This window comes from Rhincodon typus, chromosome 5, assembly GCF_021869965.1.
Source record: "Rhincodon typus isolate 14 chromosome 5, sRhiTyp1.1, whole genome shotgun sequence".
Classification (NCBI taxonomy): domain Eukaryota; kingdom Metazoa; phylum Chordata; class Chondrichthyes; order Orectolobiformes; family Rhincodontidae; genus Rhincodon; species Rhincodon typus.
Window position 1 is genome coordinate 82582159 of NC_063336.1, and position 22450 is coordinate 82604608.

At 41.6% G+C, this 22450-nt stretch overlaps 1 protein-coding gene across 1 annotated transcript in view; it reads left to right on the forward strand.

The window, feature by feature from the left end:
* Window positions 1–2635: 2635 nt before the first annotated feature.
* The window catches only part of LOC109917058 (collagen alpha-1(XXI) chain-like), a 107736-nt gene continuing 87921 nt past the window's right edge, over window positions 2636–22450 (forward strand). The window contains exon 1 of the mRNA XM_048597079.1: window positions 2636–2758. Coding sequence (XP_048453036.1) covers window positions 2636–2758 — 123 coding nt within the window. The remainder of the gene's footprint in view (window positions 2759–22450) is intronic.

The window sequence follows — 22450 nt, forward strand, 5'->3', positions numbered from 1 at the left end:
TCCAGTGTTATGCAACTTGTTGAGTATCATCAACAATTTTAGCCATTCAGTTCATCCTATACAATCTATCTTCTCATGCAGCTGTTGAATATCATCATTAACTTTTAGTCCTTCACCCATCCTTTCCAGCCTACCAGATAGGTGAATAATTAGGCCAATGCCAGATTGAGGCCCTTAAGCACTGAAGTGCCTTAATTGATGATGGCTCATTGCTTTTCCCACCTGGAACGTGATTGGTGAAGTGGCAAGAAGAGAACAAGTATCGCATCAATGCAATACTAAACAAAAACCAAAAGAACTGTGGATTCTGTAAATCAAGAACAAAAACAGAAGTTGCTGGAAAGGCTCAGTAGATCCGGCAGCATCTGTGAAGAAAAATCTGAGTTAATGTTTCAGGTCCAGTGAACTTTCCTGAGAACTCTGTTTTTTCTTCACAAATGCTGCCAGACCTGCTGACCTTTTCCAGCAACATGTTTTTGTATCTCATCATTGTGAATCAGCTTGATTATTTGCCCTTCCCATCATCTGTCCCACCGCCTCTAGGAGGGTAAAATCCCATCCTGTACTTCGTTATAGCATTTAAAATGGTACCAATTTTATTTTGCATTTTGTTGTCAACAAGCATAATTGAATGGTAGCATGTATTTAGACAATACTGTAATAATAAGGGCTCTGGCAGAACCAAGGCTGGAAAACTTTGTGGCTATTAACTGTTTTCCTAACTCCCAAAAGCCTGTGTATGATTAGTAGGGGAGAGAGTGGTATATCGTGGTAATATCACTGGACTAGTAAGCCAGAAGCCAGGCTAATGTGCTGAGAGCATGGGTTTGCATTACACGTGGGTGGTGAAATTTGGATTCAATTAATAAAATCTGAAAGTAAAAACTGATCACAGTGATTGTTATAAAAGCCTATCTGGTTCACTTGCCCTTTTAAGGAAGGTAAATCTGCCATGCTCACCTGGTTTGGCCTACATGTGGCTACAGACCAGAAGCAATGTGGTGACTTTTAAGCGGCCTTTGAAACAGGCTAACAAATCAGCTAAAGGGATGATGGCCTTGCATGCAACAGCCACATCCCTTAAAGGAAAAAAAGCATTATACAAGTCTGGAATGTTGTGCGATACTCTCTACTGACCTTGGTGAATTTTTTTTTTAATTCATTCATTGGATGTGGGCATGGCTGGCTAGGTCAGCATTTATTGCCTGCCTCTGAATGCCCTGAAGAAAATGGTAGTGAGTTGCCTTCTTGAACCGCTGCAGTCCTCATAGTGTAGGGATATATATAGCGCTGTTGAGAGAGTTCCAGGTTTGGAAGGTGCTATTGAAGGACCTTTGGTTTATTACTGCAGTGCATATTGTTGATAGTAGCAGCCAGTGCACAATGTGAAGGGTATCAATATTGAAGGTGGTGAATGAGGCCAATCAAGCAAACTGCAGCCATCAGGCAAGTGCATCACACTCCTAACTTGTACATTTTAGATAATAGACAGGCGATATAAGACGTGGGTTACTCGCAGTATTCCTTGCCTCTGACCTGCTCTTGTAACCAAGTTATTTGTATGGCTGGCCCAGTTAAGTTTCTAGTAAATGGTAACCTCCAGAGTTTTGATCATGGAGGATACATTGCAGTAACTCACTAATTTCCTTAGATAGCACCTTCTAGACTTGTGACCTCTACCAATAATGACCAGAACAGCAGATGGATGGAAACACCACCACTTACATGTTGCCCTTCAAATCACACACCTATGTGACTTAGAATTATATCAATGTTCCTCCACTATCATTGGGTAAAAATCTTGAAGCTTCATCCCTAATAGTGTTGTGGGTGTCCCTACACCCCAAGGACAGCAGCAGTTCGATAAGGTCTGGTGAGCGACATCCATATCTCATGAATGAACAAAAAGAACTCATGGGAAGATGGTTAGACATTGTATAGGAGATAGTCATGTCTCATGTGATATGAATGTCACTTGCTATTTATCAACCCAAGCCTGTATATTGTTCAGGTCATGCTTCAGTATCAGTCCAGGATTGTTTCAGTATCTGTGGGATTATGGTGCTGAACACTGTACAGTCATAAGCAGTAGTAATGCCATGAAACATCGAGGGTTTATGGTCAGATCCTGTCTTGTTGAAGGAGTTCATTGCTGGGCACTTGCCTGTATGAGAACATGGACTGTCTCAGTCATTGCAAGTAATGCTGAGCATTGTGCAATCATTAGCAAGCATCCCCAATTGTCGCCTCAGAATGGAGGTACAGTCATTGATGAAGCACATTAAGATTGTAGAACCTGGGACACTACCCTGAGGAATTTCTGCTGGTATTATCGACTTCCACCAAACAGACCCACCTTCCTTTATGTTAGGTATGACTCCAACCAGAAGAGTTTGCCCCCGATTCCCATTGACTTCAGTTTTGTGAGGGCTCCTTGGTGCATTACTTCATCACCGGGTTGACACCTCATTTTTCAGAATGCTTGGCGCAGCTCCTGGCATGCCCTCTTGCACTCTTCATTGAACCCAGGTTGAACTCCCAGTTTGATAGTAATTGCAGAGAGAGAAATATGCTGTGCTAATGAAAAAGTTATGGTTGAATATAATTTTAATGTAACTTATCCCATTTCCACGCCATGGTTGCTTTACACAATACAATGGAGGGACACATTGTATCCCGTCCACTGCAGCAATGTGCCCTGTCTACTGCAGCAAAATTGTACTGCAGCAACTTGGAGGAAGAGAATGGGAAGTTAATCGTGAGGAATACAGAAATGGCGGACACCTACATCAATATTTTGCCTCAGTTTTCACAGTAGAGGACACTGGTTATTATCCTAATAGTAGCAGGTATTGCAGAAGTTATAGGAAGGGAGAAACTTGAAATGAACAAGAAGAACTCATGGGAAGATGGTTAGACATTGTATAGGAGATAGTCATGTCTCATGTGATATGAATGTCACTTGCTATTTATCAACCCAAACCTGTATATTGTTCAGGTCTTGCTTCTCCTGCCAGTCACAATCCAGAGTTATATATTGTCTTTCAGGAGAGGAAATTATTTCAAGTTGTCATCACAAGGGAAAAAGTACTGACCAAAATCTTGGGATTAAAGGCAGATAAGTGCCCAGGGCCTTATAGCCTCCATTTTTTGCAGCAGCAGCAGAAGTGGGAGCAGTGAGAGCGAGGACCAAGGGTCTGCCGGGAGGTAAGTTTCCCAGTTAAAAACATACCTTGTGCAATCAGCGGCCTCCATTTTTTGCTGCAGTAGCGGGAGCAGTGAGAGCGAGGACCAAGGGTCTGCCGGGAGGTAAGTTTCCCAGTTAAAAATGTACCTCGTGCAATCAGCGGACTCCATTTTTTGCAGCAGCGGGAGCAGTGAGAGCGAGGACCAGGAGCCTGCCGGGAGGTAAGTTCTTCTTTTCGGCAGCGGAACTGAGTGGGAGCGGTCGAATTGCGCTCTCGGCACATGAGTGAATTGATATATTTGGGCAGTGGCTAAACCCTAGACACTACACGTGTAGTGTCTCCCACCCACCCTCCTCCTCTGACCAAAAAAAAAGACTCTGGTGTGTTGATAAGGTAAGTGTTTTTCTTTATCTTTTTTTAATCGTGTGCTGGTAAGTAGAGTGATTTGGTACAAATTTTTTTCATTTCATTTATCTAGTATTTGATATTATAGTAGGACTAAGTTAAGATTAAGAGTAAAAATGGCAGGAGATCCCAGACCCGTGTTATGCTCCTCTTGCTCAATGTGGGAGCTCAGGGACACGGCTGATGTCCCTGACTCCTACACGTGCAGGAAGTGTGTCCAGCTGCAGCTCTTGTTAGACCGCATGATGGCTCTGGAGCTGTGGATGGACTCACTTTGGAGTATCCGCGATGCTGAGAAAGTCATGGATAGCACGCTCAGCAAATTGGTCACTCCGCAGATTAGGATTGCTGAGGGAGAAAGGGAATGGGTGACCAAAAGGCGGACAAAAAGCAGGAAGGCAGTGCAAGTGGCCCCTGCGGTCATCTCCCTCCAAAACAGGTATACCGTTTTGGATACTGTTGGGGGAGATGGCTCACCAGGGGAAGGCAGCAGTAGCCAGGTTCATGGCACCATGGCTGGCTCTGCTGTACAGAAGAGCGGGAAAAAGAGTGGAAGGGCTATAGTCATTGGGGATTCAATTGTAAGGGGAGTAGATAGGCGGTTCTGTGGTCGAAAACGAGACTCCCGAATGCATCTGCAGTTCCTACTATACCGAATGGTATGTTGCCTCCCAGGCGCAATGGTCAGGGATGTCTCAGATCGACTGCAGGACATTCTGAAGGGGGAGGGTGAACAGCCAGCTGTCGTGGTGCATATAGGCACCAATGATACAGGTAAAACACGGGATGAGGTCCTACAAGCAGAATTTAGGGAGGTAGGAGCCAAGTTAAAAAGTAGGACCTCAGAAGTAGTAATCTCAGGATTGCTACCAGTGCCACGTGCTAGTCAGAGTAGAAATGAAAGAATAGGCAGGATAAATGAGCGGCTTGAGAGATGGTGCAGGAGGGAGGGGTTCAGATTTTTGGAACATTGGGACCGGTTCTGGGGAAGGTGGGACTATTACAAATCGGACAGTCTACACATGGGCAGGACTGGAACCAATGTCTTAAGGGGTGCTTTTGCTAGCGCTGTTGGGGAGGGTTTAAACTAATGTGGCAGGGGGATGGGAACCAAATGAGAAGGGTAGTGGACTGTAAGGAGGTAGTAACTAAAGCCTGTAAGGAGCTAGATAATGAAGTCAGTGTGACTAAGGGGAGGAGTAGGCAGAGAGCAGATGATGAACGCAAAGGGACAGGTGGCCTGAGGTACATTTGTTTTAATGTGAGAAGTGTAGTAGGTAAGGCAGATGAACTTAGGGCTTGGATTAGTACCTGGGAGTATGATGTTATTGCTATTACTGAGACTTGGTTGAGGGAAGGGCAAGATTGGCAACTAAATATCCCAGGATATAGATGCTTCAGGCGGGATAGAGGGGGAGGTAAAAGGGGTGGAGGAGTTGCATTACTCTTCAAAGAGGATATCACAGCTGTGCTGAAGGAGGGGACTATGGAGGACTCGAGTAGTGAGGCAATATGGGCAGAGCTCAGAAATAGGAAGGGTGCGGTAACAATGTTTTGGCTGTACTACAGGCCTCCCAACAGCGAGCGTGAGATAGAGGCACAAATATGTAGACAGATTATGGAAAGATGTAGGAGCAACAGGGTGGTGGTGATGGGAGATTTTAATTTTCCCACATTGACTGGGATTCACTTAGGGTTAGGGGTTTAGATGGAGCAGAATTTATAAGGAGCATCCAGGAGGGTTTTCTAGAGCAGTATGTAAATAGTCCAACTCGGGAAGGGGCCATACTGGACCTGGTGTTGGGGAACGAGTCCGGCCAGGTGGTTGAAGTTTCGATAGGGGATTACTTTGGGAATAGTGATCACAATTCCGTAAGTTTTAGAATACTGATGGACAAAGACAAGAGTGGTCCTAAAGGAAGAGTGCTCAATTGGGGGAAGGCCAACTATAGCAAAATTCGGCAGGAACTGGGGAATGTGGATTGGGAGCAGCTGTTTGAGGATAAATCCACATTTGATATGTGGGAGGCTTTTAAAGAGAGGTTGATTAGAGTGCAGGACAGACATGTCCCTATGAAAATGAGGGATAGAAAGGGCAAGATTAGGGAACCATGGATGACAGGTGAAATTGTGAGACTAGCAAAGAGGAAAAAGGAAGCATACATAAGGTCTAGGCGACTGAAAACAGATGAAGATTTCTAAGAATATCAGGAAAGTAGGACCAATCTGAAATGAGGAATTAAGAGGGCTAAAATATCTTCAGCAAACAGGGTTAGGGAAAATCCCAAAGCCTTTTATTCATGCATAAGGAGCAAGAGGGTAACTAGAGAAAGGCTTGGCCCACTCAAGGATAAAGGAGGGAAGTTTTGCGAGGAGTCAGAGAAAATGAATGAGATTCTTAATGAGTACTTTGCGTTGGTATTCACTGACGAGAGGGACATGATGGATGTTGAGGTTAGGGATAGATGTTTGATTACCCTAGGTCAAGTCAGCATAAGGAGGGGGAGGGAGTGTTGGGTATTCTAAAAGGCATTAGGGTGGACAAGTCCCCAGGTCCAGATGGGATCTGTGTTGGGACCACTGTTATTTGTGATATACATAAATGATCTGGAGGAAGGTATAGATGGTCTGATTAGCAAGTTTGCAGATGACACTAAGATTGGTGGAGTAGCAGATAGTGAAGGGGACTGTCGGAGAATGCAGCAGAATATAGATAGATTGGAGAGTTGGGCAGAGAAATGGCAGATGGAGTTCAATCCAGGCAAATGCGAGGTGATGCATTTTGGAAGATCCAATTCAAGAGCGAATTATGTGGTAAATGGAAAAGCCTTGGGGAAAATTGAGGCACAGAGAGATCTGGGTGTTCAGGTCCATTGTACCCTGAAGGTGGCAACGCAGGTCGATAGAGTGGTCAAGAAGGCATACGGCATGCTTTCATTCATCCGACGGGGCAATGAGTACAAGAGTTGACAGGTCATGTTACAGTTGTATAGGAATTTGGTTCGACCACATTTGGAATACTGCGTACAGTTCTGGTCGCCACATTACCAAAAGGATGTGGATGCTTTGGAGAGGGTGCAGAGGAGGTTCACCAGGATGTTGCCTGGTATGGAGGGTGCTAGTTATGAAGAGAGGTTGAGTAGATTAGGATTATTTACATTAGAAAGACGGAGGTTGAGGGGGGACCTGATTGATGTTTACAAAATCATGAGAGGTATAGACAGGGTGGATAGCAAGAAGCTTTTTCCCAGAGTGGGGGACTCAATTACTAGGGGGTCACGATTTCAAGGTGAGAGCGGAAAAGTTTAAGGGAGATATGCGTGGAAAGTTTTTTTCGCAGAGGGTGGTAGGTGCCTGGAACGCGTTGCCAGCGGAGGTGGTAGAGGCGGGCACGATAGCGTCATTTAAGATGTATCTAGACAGATACATGAATGGGCAGGGAGCAGAGGGATACAGATCCTTGGAAAATAGGCGACAAGTTTAGATAGAGGATCTGGATCGGCACAGGCTTGGAGGGCCGAACTGCCTGTTCCTGTGCTGTAATTTTCTTTGTTCTTTGTTCTATCATACAGTCTTAAAGGAAGTGGCAGCAGAAATAGTGGATCCACTGGTTTTACTGTTCCAAATTCCCTGGATGCTGGAAAGGTTCCAGGGAATTGGGAAAATACTAATATAATGTCTTATTCAAAAAAGGAGGGAGGCAGAAATTAGGAAACTAAAGACCAGCTCGTTTAACACGTGTCATTGGAAAATTATTAGAATCTATTATTACGGAAGTAATAGCAAGACATTTGATAAGTCAAGACGCAATCCATCAGAGTCATTATGGTTTAATGAAGAGCAAATCGTGTTTGACTAATTTCATTGAGTTCTTCAAAGATGTAACTAGCAAAATAGATAATAGGGATCCAGTGGATTGGTAGATCTGGACTTTCAGAAGACATTTAATAAGTTGCTACACAATAGCTTAATACACAAGGTAATATCATGTATTAGGGGTAATGTATTAATTTAGATAGAGGACTGACTAACCAAAAGAAAGCAGAGAATCAGAATAAAGGCGGCTTTTTCTGGTTGTCAAGATGTAACTCATGGTATGCCTTAGGGTTTGATCCTCCAACCCCAACTATCTACAATCTATATTAATTACTTGGATATAGAGATAGAGGGTACTCTAGCCAAATTTTCAGAAAACACTAAAATAGGTGGGAAAATAAGGTGCAATGAAGAAATTAAAAAATTATAAATGCATATGGATAGGTTAGATAAATGAGCCAAAATTTGGCAGATGGAGTTTAACATGGATAATTTGTTTTGATCAAAAAATAGAAAGGCAACTTATTATCTAAATGGAGAAAAACTTCAGAGTACTTCAATGCACAGGAGTCTTGTGCATGAATTGCAGAAAATTAGAATGCAGGTACGGCATGTAATAAGGAAGGCAAAGTGAATTTTGGCATTTATTGCTAAAGTAATAAAATATAAAAATGTCAAGTGTTGCTACAACTGTACAAAGCATTAATTAGATCTGGTCTAGAGATTTGTATGCACTTTTGGACCCCTGACTTGAGGAGGTATGTCGTTGCATTGGAGGCAGTTCAGAGGAGCCTTGCTAGATTGATTCCAGAGATGAGGGCTTTATCTTATGAAGAGAGATTGAGCAGTTTAGGCCTCTATTCTGTAGAGGTTTGAAGAATGAGAAGAGATCTAATTGGGGCAAATAAGATTTTAAAGATAATTGACAAAATAGACATGGCATCGATACTTCCCCTTGTGGGCTAATCTAAAACAAGTTGTCATAAATTTAGCAACTTTAATATAGAGCTGAGGCAAAATTACTTAACATAAGGGATCGTCAGTCTGTGAAATTCACTGCCCTAAAGTACAGTGTGTGCCAGGACAATGAATAAATTTGAGGAGGAGATAGTTTTTAATTAGTAATGGGTTGAGGTGTTAATGAGAAGGAGAAGGAACGTGGAGTTGAAGCCAAAATGGGATCACCCATGAATGTATTGAATGATGGAGCATGCTAAATTGCCTACTCCTGTTCCTAGTCCTTATGGTAGTACGTTGTAATTCACCAACTTTCATACCTGTGATCTCTACCACCTAGACCGTCATGAACAGCAGATGCATTGGAACACCACTTATTGCAATTGCCCTCCAAGAAACACACCACTGTGACTTGGAACTATGTTATGGTTCCTTCACTCTCACTGGTTCCAATATCTGGAAGACTGTGATGTTAGGCTAAATTGCCTTAACTGATTCTTTAAAGTCTGATCAAAATGAATACAAGAAGACATGTGCACTTTGATACAAAGCAAATTTATTAGCTTTATCTACTTTAGATATGTTGGAACAAATTAGTATTAGCTTAAACTACTTTAGACATATACCAATTAGTGAGTGAATCTATTAGTTTAAACTACCTCAGACATGTTCAACAAGTGAGTGTTATATCCAGTCGCCAAACACAGTCCAATGGCTAAGTCCAACAAACTGTTAGAAGTCCCTGATATTAATACTGTACTAGATTTGATGTTGCGTGTTGAATTGCCTCTTCTGAGTGCTTTTCCCAAGTATTCCTCTGTTTTTGGTGGTCAAAAACATGTCCCGATGTCGAGACAAAACAGCTTGTTCCCACGCCAAGTCCGCTTTCTTGCAATACAGTCTGTTTTCACGTATTTTTCCAATCTCCAATTGCTTATTACAATGTCCAATTAACCCTTAATGATCTGGTTTGGAGATATCATTTGTGGATTACCCTTGACATCTTCAAACAAGTTGATCAAAACTTTACGTAAGCAGGTATGTGTTATTCAATAGTTGCAAGCTAATATTTTATGTGAAAAGTTTACAAGCCATTATATAGGCAAATAAAACAAACAATTGGCAGTAATACACTAATGGGATGCCATAAGAGGGAGCATATTGTTGAAGCTTTGGATTTCTGCATCATTTAGGTGCAAGGGGTTGGCTATAAATTACCTGGTACTTGTGAGATTAGCTCATGCTTAATTAGTTACAGTACACTAAATTACAGTGACAGATTATGCATGGACTTAAAAGATTCTCCAGTTCTTCCTTCAGTTTTACCCATCTTGTGTGTATATTTCTTTTGTGTGTCCCCCCCCCGTTAATCTTCCAACTGTATAGGCCACAAAAAACATTTTGTCAAGTAGCTGTACATATCTGAGAGCTTTTTTTCCGTGCACTTATGCCATCCATTCCCTCATGTTAGTTACTTCAGATGTAACAATCACTTTACACACTTACATTGGTATCCAAGATCATGCCATTCATTCTTGACTTTCAGCCAATCTTTACAAAAGATTAAAAGTTGGTGGACGGGGCCAATGTATTCTCCTATCCTCCAATGTTCTAGGTGATGTCCAAATCACCCAGTTCAGTTCCCTTTAAAAAGAACTTATAGGCAAGGACTCACATATCTCCAAGGGAAAACTGTCAATTATTTAATTCTGTCTACACTTCTGTTTCATTGGATACATTCCATTTAGCTATGTCTAAGGTGAGTGATTCCCATTTTCATTTAATGCTGTGTCACTCTTTCCTTGTCACTATTCTTTTATTCTAAGTGTGGCTCCCATTAATTACCATTCTGTCTGATTCAGGAACTCTGGAGAAACCTTTCCATCCTGTTTAAAAAAAAACATATAATAGCTTTAAAACAGACAAACAAACAAACATTATTCCTTGTGCGGTTTCAAGCATTACCAAATTTTACTTGTTTGATCTTTCTTACAAAGAACGTACAATTTGCTAGATTATACTCGACTTTTCTTTTAAAATTATTCCAAATTCAAAATTGGCACCAATAGACTCAAGGATTTTTTTTGTGTGTATAGCCCCAGCATTATTGTTGGCCTCAAAGGTTTCATTACTGGTCAATCAGTTTCTTCCCAAATAAACTCTCCCTGTTTTTATTGACATAAATTAAAACCACCTAGGCTGTTTCCTTTGGCTCTTGTTTTCAATTAAAATTTAAAGATTTAGATTTATTTGCCCTTTAAAATTCAATTGAATTTCCATTGCGTGATTGAATAGCAATTTGTATCAAGTAATTTTATTAATCCCAATTTCATAAACAATTACATCCAGACTTGGTAGTTTTGAACAGTGCTCTCATATTGAAGATTCAAGTGATCATTGTCAGCTCAGGGTTCCCTTGTTTTCAAAGACTTGTAAGTTGATAATGGCCAAACATACCTGTAAATTTAGAAATCCAGAATTTAGTCCTGTCCAAAATCACACAGAAGGTGTGTGAGAATATTTAAAATTGTCACAGGAAGAGTTAATTCTCCTGGTCTGAGAAGGGGCAGGGCCCAAGTCACCAGGTGGCATCATGTGGTACTTTCATGTGCTCCATTCAGAAACTTCTGAAATCTTCTGATAATCTCAAACTGGCATTTTAAATTTCTATTGTCTTAAAGAAAATCTTTACTCGTTCTTTCTCCTAGGACCACCTTCAAAAAGACACAATATGTGTATACAACCAATACATGTCTCATTCCAAATTCTGCATTTAAATTGGGTGTCTTCCAAAGCACTTATCTTTGTTTTGAGAGCAAGTTTCCTCCTTCTCACATTGTCATCTTTTCTACAACAGTTTAAGAAAATCTTTTAAAATTCTCAATGAAATAAGCTTTGAAACATTTGAACTTATGATGCATTCAAACTACTCCTTGTTTTAGTTCTGATTTCAGTGGAATATAAGAGATGCTGTCATTGAAATCGTCACGGGAATTCTCTGTGAATACAATCCAGTTTTTACAGAGGGCTTCTTTAACTTCACTGGGGGAAAGGGACCTGTTGATCCCTTCCTTAACTGTGCCTAAGGGTCCTACTCGGTAGTCCACCCTTTCTGGCTCCTGGGTGATATTACACATTTTCTTTGTCTCACTACGTAGGGGTAACAGTTGGGGTAATGTTGGCAACTACATTCTCAAGGCTCCCTGGCTTTCCTTGCAAGATTACAGTGCCGGCTGCTGTCTCTTCACAGATTTCTATCTGGCATGTTTTAAATTTTAGTGTATCAAGAAGCTCACTTCATCATTGATTTTCTCAGATTTTAGGACATTACATCGGATAATTCTATTCCAAAATTCTATTTGTCCCTTTTTTTTAAGAGTACCTATTAACACCACTAAACATTTAACATAAGCAAATCTTATCATCCGGAATTAAACATTCACCCATATGTTAAAATAATATTTGGAAGCTTACTCTGACCAGAAAAAAAATTTCCAAACATGGTAATTTAATCATAAAGGTTCTGAAATTAACCATTTATCCAGGACTCTTTCCCTAAAATAAATACAACACACTTTGTAAGGAAAGAGGAAGTAAGTTATGCTATTTGCTTCGATTTACTTTCTTCTATTGGTTTTAAATGACTAATTAATTCTAAGAGGTAAGTTTTTACAAAGCCCTTGAGAAATTAATTCCAAAAAAGCATCCTGTAGCCAGTTTTCTGCTTGCGTGACTACCGATAGTTCTTTATAGGGACATCAACTTAACTGTACATGTTCCAAACCGAAACAAGAACTTGCTATTTTCACATCACTGTACACCCTCAAAATGTTAACTAAATTCAAAGTATCTTCAGTGCCCAAGCTCCAGGAAAGGAAAACACACAAATAAATAAGACAGCATTTTGACAGCCAATGAACAATGAACAAATAAACTAAACCACCAAGGGTTAACAGTTAGTTCAGTGACTGTGAACACTCGAAAATTTCACATCCAGCAGAAAAGATTTCTTACCATCATCAAACACAAAAAGTGGTCTCTCTCTCTCTCTCTCCCCATGTCTCCCCTACAATTTGTGGGTGAACCTAACCAGCATTGCTAGCAATGCTCACATCCTTTGTAAGATTTTTTTTTAGAAATCCCAAGTTGATTGCAGAAAGCTCTAAACCATCCTTAAATTACAAAAATTGGTTAATTATGCTCAGTGATGGTGATTCAAGTGAAAATTTGGGATGGCGTGAGAAGTTAGCTGAAGCATCTGAAATAGCAGGTACTTGTTAGGAGAATAAGGTCAAGGTGAAGGAAGGATGAATGCAACTTTGAACAGAGTTCTCAGAGTTGGCAGAGTAAGCGTAGTTGGAGAAGGGGGAAAGTAGGTGTTCCTTTGATTATTTTAACTTTTGCCTTACTGGAATTGTTCTTGCTGTACTATCAGGGAAGAAACAAGCTAGTTTTTGAGTATCTGTTAAGTGCTTAACATGTATTTGATGATGCTAGGTTTTAAAATCGTACAGGAACTTGTGCTAAGGTTAATAAATACATAAAGGAAAGTAAAGAATTGAATAAAATAAATAAGTAGTTAATTAAACACATTAAGGATGAAAGGATAGGTGATGTTCAAAGCTGCAACATGTGGAAGCTTCTGGATGACAATATGATCTAGAGCAAACACAACTCCAGTGTTTGTGACTTAAGGTGGTATCACATTGAGGGCTGAGCTGAAAACACTGCAACTTCTCAGGGAGTAAGCAAGGTGCCTGGATATTTTGTACCAGGAGGAGGTCACACTATTAAGATAATGTCTTCTTATTTGATCAGTGGTCAGAAACAGGGGAGTGTGGCTGATCCAAACAGGAGTTTAGGAGACTCAGTCTTTGCAGTTGTCCAAAAGGTTTAATGTTCTTTCATCTTGTTTATTTGAGAGTGAGACTGCAGGATAGATGAGCTAACTGACCACTGTACTAAAGTACATGAAAACTTTCAAGTAGAGGGAGCAAAAAGGCTTATAATGATATTAGGAGACAGTAAAGCCAGAGGATTGTCTCTGTTCTCTGCCACAAGTGTCCAGAACACTATGCCTCGTGCCAAGGTTCAGGACGTCTGCTCAGGCCTGGAGAGGAATTTCTGGTGAGAAAGGAAGGATCGAGTCAACATGATCCATATAGGTAGAACAAGGAAAGAATTTTGGCGTATTTATAATAATGTATTAAATGTACCAAATTAAGAAGCAGATACTGTAAGGTTCTGGATGGCACAGTGACACAGTTGTTGGCACTGATCCGTCACAGCGCCAGGGACCCAGGTTCGATTCTAGCCTCAGGCAACTGTCTGTGTGAAGTTTACACATTGTCCCCATGTCAGCCTGGGTTTCCTCCAGCTGGTCCAGTTTGCTGCCATAGTCCAAAGATATGGTGATTTGGCCATGCTAAATTGCCTCTGGATGGATTAGCCATGGGAAATGCAGGGTTACAGAGATAGAGTGGGTGGGTCGCTCTTCGGAGGGTCAGTGTGGGCTGAATGAACCAAATGCCCGGCTTCCAAATTGTAGGGACTCTGATTCTATGATTATCTGAGCCACATGCAAAACGGCAATGGGCAAATAAGATTTGAGAAACAAATGCTGGACTCAAGGTAGAAGTGTGTTCTGCTTCATGGACACTGACACTGATACTAGGAAAAGTGGGGCTATACCATTGGAGTGGTCTAAACCTGAACTATGCTGGAATTAGCACTCCAGTGAACCATGTGACTAGGGAGGTAGAGGTGATTTTAAACTAAATTGTGGAGTCAAAGGAGTACCTCAAGAAAGTTACAATTCGAGGAAAGATGTACTAAGCAATTATTGGAACTGCCAAATCCACATGTCCTGATTGATTTAATCCTAGAATCTTAAAAGAAGAACTAATGAGATCGTGATGCATCGGTTTTAATTTTCCGAAATTTCCTGGATTCAGGGAAAGCTCCATTAGATTGGAAAGTAGCGATATATTGTCTCCATCCATATTTGAATAAAGGAGTTAGCAAGTTGAAAACTACAAACTTGTTAGCTTAACATCTGTCATGTAGAAGATGTCAGAAGCTATTTTTAAAGATAGTATAGCAGGATCCTTCATTCAAACTCACACTTTAGATAATCAAGCAGAGTCAACATGGATTTGTGAAAAGGAAATCATTTTTAAACAAATGATTGGAGTCTTGTGAAGAAGTAGCTTGTGCTGTGGATAAAGGCGAGCTGATGGACGTACTGGTATTAGATTTACAGAAGGCATTTGATAAGGTGTCACATCAAAGATAACGCAGAAAATAAAAGTTGTTAGTGTAGAGATTAACATGTTAGTAGGGATGGAAGATTGGCTTGCTGACAGAAAACAGAGTAGGCATAAATTGTTTATTTTCTGTTTGGCAAGTTGTAATGATGGTGTGCACAATGGTCAGTGCCTGGCACTCAACTTTTTACAATCTACGTCAATGACTGAAATGAAATCACTGAAGCTATGGTGCTAATTTGCTGATGACACAAAGATAGGAAATCTGTAAGGAGGATATAAGAGGGTTACTAAAGGATATGGATAGGTTAACTGAGTGGCTAATATTGCATAATGTAGGAACACATAATTGCCCATTTTGATTGGAAGAATACAAAAGGAACATATAATTTAAACAGTGAGAGATGGCAGAGCTCTGAGATTCAGAGAAATGTGGGTGTCCTTGTGCGTGAATCACAAAAGGTTAGTGTGAAAGTACAGCAAGTAATTAGGAAAGCTAATAGAATGTTATTATTTCTTGTGACAGAATTGAATACAAAAGGAGGGAGGTTATGCTATGGTTTCACAGGACATTGGTGAGGCCACATCTAAGGGACTATGCACAGCATTAGTATCCTTAAATGTAGAAGGTCGTAAATGCATTGGAAGGTATTCAGCAAAGGTTTATTGGATTGATACCCGGAATAGCCAGGTTGTTTTGTGAGGAAAGGTTAGTCAGACTAGACTTATAATTGCTAGAGTTTAGAGAAGTAAAAGGCGAATTGATTGTGACATATAAACTCGTGTGGGTCTTGACAGGGTGGAACTAGGAATTACTATTTAAAAGTAAAGGGGTTATCCATGAGGAGTTATTTTGTCATAGAGGTTGAAGAGATTTTGGAATTCTCATCATCTTATCACCACCTGTCTCATCTTCTCCACTGTTTCTAAATTATCAAGTTGCTTACTCAACATCAGCACTGGGTAAACATAAATTAAGTTTTACAGGTAAATGTTTGGAAGACTTAAGCTGTTGTCTTCAGTCACCACTACAATCTCTGTTCCCAAGCCACCAATTCCAACCTCTCACAAGCAACAAAACTAAACTGTTCACAACCTTGGGGAAAGGTTTTCAAGAAGGTTATGGGTGAGCCACGTAATCAGGTGGATTAGCATTGGGAAGTTGTCTGTTCCCTTCACCATTTCAGAGAGAAAGTTTTGGGTGAGAAAGGTCCACGATCAATTTTGCTGCCCTTTACACCAGTTAAAGCCTTTAAATGGTCAATTAACTAAGGGTCTAATCTCACCTGGGCTGCAATTGCTCCAGCTTCATGCAGGATGAGAAAGAGTAGGCCTACCCAGCTGATAAACCAGTGCAAGCAGGCTGACCGTTTGGGATTGGGTGGAGAGACGGTGCCTCCATCTTTTCTAATTTAGTTAAGATTGAGGGTCTCGAACTAAGGCAGAGAGGTTGCTGCTGAGAACTAACTTCCATTCCCGCCTCTCTCAGCATGACCCCCAAATCCAGAAGCCACCCACCTCCCCCCCCGCCCCCGAAAGAATATCTATCTTTCCTGTTGTTGATTCGCCATTTAGGGATCCAGGGATGAGGTGAGGGTGGGGTTTCCTAGCAGAAGCCTTCGTCCCCAACATGATGCTGCCGGGTTCTGGAGATGTCAGTGCCTGTGTGGCCAATAAGTCCAGTAGGGCAGGATCTTCTGCTATGGGTTCAGAATTCCTCCAGAAAGCCAAGCAGCCAACAATCAGCTACCTGAATGGTATAAGATTCAATGGATTTTCTGATGGAGGTAGGCCCAGTTTCTATCTAGGAAACTCAATAGGAAAATTCCATCCATTATCTCATATTACAACTGGAGATAAGCTTCCTAACATATATTTGTGCCAATAAAAGTCTGCCTGTTTTTACTTCCGTCATGTCATTTGGCGCTGCCCCTATCTCAGCTCATGTGCTTCTGAAACCCTAATCTATGCATTTGTTACTTCCAATCTTGATGACTCCAACACGTTCCTGTCCGGCCTACTACATTACACCTTCTATAAACTTGAACCCGAGACTCTGCTGCTTACATATATAAATATTACAGCCTATACAGAAGTAGCAGACGCAATGCCACATCATGAGGCCCGGTATCTATGCAATACGACATCTTTTTTCCACTGAGAGCATTAAGGGTACAAAGATGTCTCCTCAACATGAGGTTCTCACACTTTCCCAGGTTTGGGGTTTCATTGCAGTACAGTTAAAAAAAAGGTAAAGTTGCCACAGGCTGTTCTCCCATGAGAGAGAGAGAGACACACACAACTAGTGGTGGTTTAACCTGAGGGTTAAACCTCTTGCAACAAAGATACGTGCTGCAGATCTGAGAGCCACAGACTGTACCAGTAGGAAAATGAGGACATTCATAAGAAGGAACATCAACTTCACCATCCTACAACACAGTATCATCAACCACTGAGCCATAAAGCCCCAAGCAGCCAATGTAATGTGTCCAAGCCATTGGACTGATAACAGATGATGTCCTTGACTTACTGTGCCATTACCTCCCACTGTTGACAATTCCCCTGTACTTACTGAGTAATATTCCCCTTCGACTTTGAGACATGCCGTTTAGTTGAAGCATATTCAGTGTGTTTGCCATGTTAAATTGCTGACACATGCTGCAGGTGTAACATTGATGAAGCATGGTACCATACTGCAATATGTCTATCCTCTTGACTGATCATAGCTGACAAACATAAATGGTTGCCTGGCTTTATGTATGCACTAAAAAGCAAGGAAAGAAGTACTGTGAGTCTAAGTTCTGAGTGAGGCATCAATGCACAGAAAGGCATCCAATTAAGTGTAAAATGAATAAGCGCTGATAAGATAATGAAGAGCCCAGAGATGCACCCTATTCCAATGCATGAGATGGGTGGCTGCCTCTGTGTACAAAGCATCCTGGCAGCAGCATTGCAATGAAAGATGTTGGTGAACACCAAAGTGAAATACTGAAGTGTTGAATTGTGTTATAAGTAAGTCAAAGCTGTGTCATAATGATGTGGTAAGGTTGGTGCTTACTTGATGTTAGCCTCCATGTCCATGGACGGGGATCTAATGTGTTGTGGAATTCTGACCAAGATGGAGAGCCAGAGAGGACGCCAAACAGTTGCAGCTGCTAGGTACCTGCTTTGACTTTCATGAGGTGAATTGGTGCCATCTTGTTTCTCTCCACTGCCTGGGAAATAATAACCTGCATATAACTGACATTAGATTAGGTAACACTGAGATGTAAATGCATGCAATAGACTCCTTGACACTAACTAACAAAATTCTCATCCAGCCGTTGAAACCTTGTGATCAAAATTAAATGTTTTTTTTCTAATTTTTCCATTCTCACCGCATTTTCCCAGCTGTCTTGCTGTTGTCCCCATCATTTAGATTTTATTGTCACGTGTACTCGAGTACAGGAATACAGGAGTGCAATAAAAAATGTACAAAGTCACCATTCTCGGGCACCATCTTAGTATACAAAAGACAGAATTAAGAACAGAAGTAAACATAAAAGAAATAGCTAAAAGAAAAGGAAATGTCCAGATCACTCTCCTGCCTCGTCCTTGCTGCCAGAAAAACAAAGCCATAAAGTCCATCCCTCAGTCTGCTCCGAGTCCTCGAACGCCAGCGCCTCCACCATCAGGTGCCTGGGCCCAGACATGTCCTGGAGCCATGCTGCTGCCACTGGAACTGATTCACCGTTCTTAGGTGCCATTTTGCCTCCACCTACGTCATCATCACCATGAGTCCGCTGAAGCTGCTGGATCCCGAACTGGGTTGAAACTCAATGCTGGGCCCACCACACAAAAGCAGCCTTTGCTTTGTTCAGGCGTATATTGCTACTGCCTCTGATTATTGGAAGGAGCCGGCACTGTTGCTGCCATTGCCATATATGCTCAGGAAGTTGGGCCTTCTCTCGCCCTGCTGAAAACGCTGATAAAGGCTTTTAAAGTGAGAAAAATGAAAAAGAACAAAGTAAAAGGAAAAGAAACAAGAAAAGAAAGCAGACAAGCTCCAGAGCTGAGAAAATTCTGACCTATTGACCTGTCATTATCTGAAATTGACAATCCATCTCTTCCAAATGTTGCTCACACCAGTCAGCAGGTTGGAACAGCTTCTCAACATGCTATTACGGTAGTGATTGTAATGAGGTCAAACAAGTAGACCTCATAGAATATGAGTTCCTTAATTGGGGCTGTTAGTCGAGTCCAATCAGGGAGCCCTGGCTGACAGATGACATGGCCCATTGTGGGTAAAAGGCATTTTCAATGTGAGGTCAGGTCCAGTGACGTATAAAGTTCAGATAGGTCCTGAACAAGCAAATACACCATATGAAAGCTGCAAACTCGCAAATGGTGAGGAAGCAAAACATGCACAACTCGTGGACAGCCTTTCCGGCTGTTCCGGAACCCATGGGCTCTCCCTCTCTGTCGTGCATTGAAGATACCCCAGAATCTGAGATGGCCCCAGCGGGTGTCGCTGCCCTGCTGCCGTTGCCGCCTGAAGAAAAGAATGAATTTCTTCCAAGACACTCCATTGGGCTGTGGTGCTTTACACGCCACCCATATCAGAGGCAGAGACGGAGGAACTTGACCCGATGCTAAAATGCCCTAGGTTTAGCCACAAAGAAAAGAACCGGCCTAGGTCCTCGGACTTAGAGGAGGAGGGATGTAGTGATTGTACAAGGTCAGCCAGGTGGACCTCAGAATATGGGTTTCCTGACTGGGGCTGGCTGTTAATGTGATTTAATTAGGGAGCCCTGGCTGACAGATGAGAACAGGAATGTCAGACATCCTGTTCACCTGAGAACAGGCTCTGAGGGACCAATATCAGTGTCAAAGACTCCCCACATGTAAATAGAGGCTGACTTGGTGATGGGATACTAGCTTCCGTGGAGTTATTACTTCCCCACTTTTCAGTCCTTGACACTTCCCTACAAGCTAAAATTCAGTCCAATGCATCTGGGAAGTCTGACTTTTCTTATTTTCAGTTCAACCTGTAACTAATCCATCCAAAACTGAATCAACACCTTTTAATATTTAAAGTGAGAAGTGACTCATATTGCTTAAAAAACGATTATTATTGCAGATGACACAATGGATTTGTTTTGTGCTAACATGTCCTAATCTCTGGAATTAAGTGTTTCAAAACAATGTGCTCTTACTGCATCATTGCTACTTCATAAATTATAATGAATTCTTTTTGTTGAATGGGTGTGTTTTTTGAAATTTAAACCAGCTCAGTGATGACAGTAACTAAAACATCTAAAAGAAAAGTAATACCAACCATTCAAATTGATGGAATGGTTTTCAAATGTACAAAATATTGGCACAGGTCATTATGGAATATGGAAAATATTAGCACATGTAATTATGGAATATGGAGAATACTGGTGCAAGTTGTTGGCAACCAGGGATGTACATATTTTAAACCATTTACTTTCCTGTCAAGTTTTATAAAAGTAACAATGGAAGTTTCCAAACATAATGGAGAAGGACGGCAATCCAAAGATTATTTTATATATTTAAGATTATTATTTTACCAACTTAGTTGCAGTAACATATTGTGATATGGATGTGATGGAGGAGTTGAACCTCATCATATCCTTCATTATCTTTTTCAGTTCTGTACCTGAAAGCAAATCCTCGGTAATTATTTGCTGAACCACAGGAGGTATTAAGATATTTTTTAAATGAACACTTTGAACAGGCAGGCCATGAAACTACCTCAGCTGGAACAGTGATTTAAGCAAAGTTGTTGGTGTTAATCTGATCCACCCAGTCACTACCTGGCCAACCAAGTTAGCCAACCCGGACTACCACATTCCCCATTATTTTAAAAAATGTTATTTTCGTTGCAACTTGATCTGTTTCTTCTAGTTAGAGCATGCAGCGGTCATTTATTTAGTTGCCTGGTAAGGTTTATGTCCTAAGTATGGTCACTAAGAAATATTAGAATTATTAATATTCACAGCTCCTGTCAAAACATCTATTTGTAAAGGGAAAATGTGGACTGAATCCAACCAGAAATCAGCTAAGTGTAATTTTAGCCGAGTTTCATTGAAAGCTTCTCTCCACAAAGCCAAGTGGGCTTTTTCATGCCATCATCCTAAGGTCAACTTCACTGACTAGGTATCACACCCCTATGGTGGCCCACTCATGGGCTACTATCCCCATTAGCCCACTTGCTGTAGATGAGGTGCTCATCACTGCTGGGATTTCATGGGATCCTTGACACCGGCACTGTATTTAAAAGTCTGCTGTGCACCCAGTCAAGCGCTGGCAGTATGGAGCTGTGTTGAACAGTTTGACTCATTTTCCCAGACATGGCAGACAAGGCAAAATTGGAGTCAGACTTTGCAGACAAGGACGTGAAGGTCCTGACAGACAGAATGATATAAGCAAGGGCCATCCTCTTCATACAGGACTGGCAGAGGAGATCATGGCACCGGACTCTGGTACCTGATCCAAAATAACCCCTCTGATCAGTAGGGTCTCCATGGTCCGTAGAAACACACAGCAATGCCATGAGAAATCAATAATCTTGCCCACTTTGTCAGGATAAGTACCAATATTTTCTCTCCGTAACCTCACACTCATTCTAATTATGCAACTACATCCACCTCCCTCCAAAGCCCATGCTGTACCACTGTCACTATTGCTTGCAAAATCTTTCCTCACTCACTTTCTACTTGCCAACCCCCCGCCCTCTTAGCCCTCCAAGTCCTCTGTGCTGCCTACTCACATTCCATTGGAAAACTTCACTACTTCCCTCACCTGCACCCACACTAATAGCTCAGCCATCCACTTTCATCTTACTCCAGGAGAAAACAGAATGAAAACCCTACCCACTCTGGATATGATGGCAGCCATTTTCATATCCATCGCGCATTTCTTAGTTAGAACATGATGAAAGGAAAAAGCAGTAACTCCTCAATCACTGAGTCTCAGGCTCAGCCTCTGACAATTGCTGAACTTCCAAATGTGCACAATCCCTTCTTGTCGCTCTTCCCATCAACCCCATTGGCTTTGAGCTTCCACAAGTGCCTACCCAACCCATTTATTTAACTGCGCCAGATGCATAGATCTATTAGCGCATTATTCACCCTCGAAGCCAGGGCACCGATGACCGTAGATGACTCACCACCAACCAACCTCAGCAGCAACCTCTGATAAGCTTCCTTAACTTTTAGTGGACAGACAGGTCATGTTGGATCTATACAGAACTGTGTGCCATTCTGCTCACCACACTACAGGAAGGACATGATTATACTGGAGGGGGTGCAAAGGAAATTTACCAGGATGTTGCTTGGATTGGAACATTTCAGCTATGAGAGAGCCTGGATAACTTGGGTTGTTTCCTTTGAAGCAGAGAAGGTTGAGGTGAGAACCTGATAGAGGTGCATAAGATTATGAGGAAAATAACAGGGTGAATAAGAGGGTCAGTAATAATGGAGTGTAATTTTAAAGTGAAAGGCAGGAGATTTAGAGGGGACCTGAGGATGGTGGGGGTCTATAATGCTGGTGTTTGAGGCAGGAAATCTCACAACCTTTAAAAACTACTTGGATGAGTTATTGAAGTGTCATAACATTCAAGGCTATGGGCCTAGTGCAGAAAAGTGGGACTAGTGTAGGTAGGAACATAGACTTGATGTGCTCAAAGGTATTCAATACTATATGATTCTATGATAGTAGGAACTGCGGATGCTGGAGAATCTGAGATAACAAGGTGTAGAGCTGGATGAACACAGCAGGCCAAGCAGCATCAGAGGAGCAGGAAGGCTGACG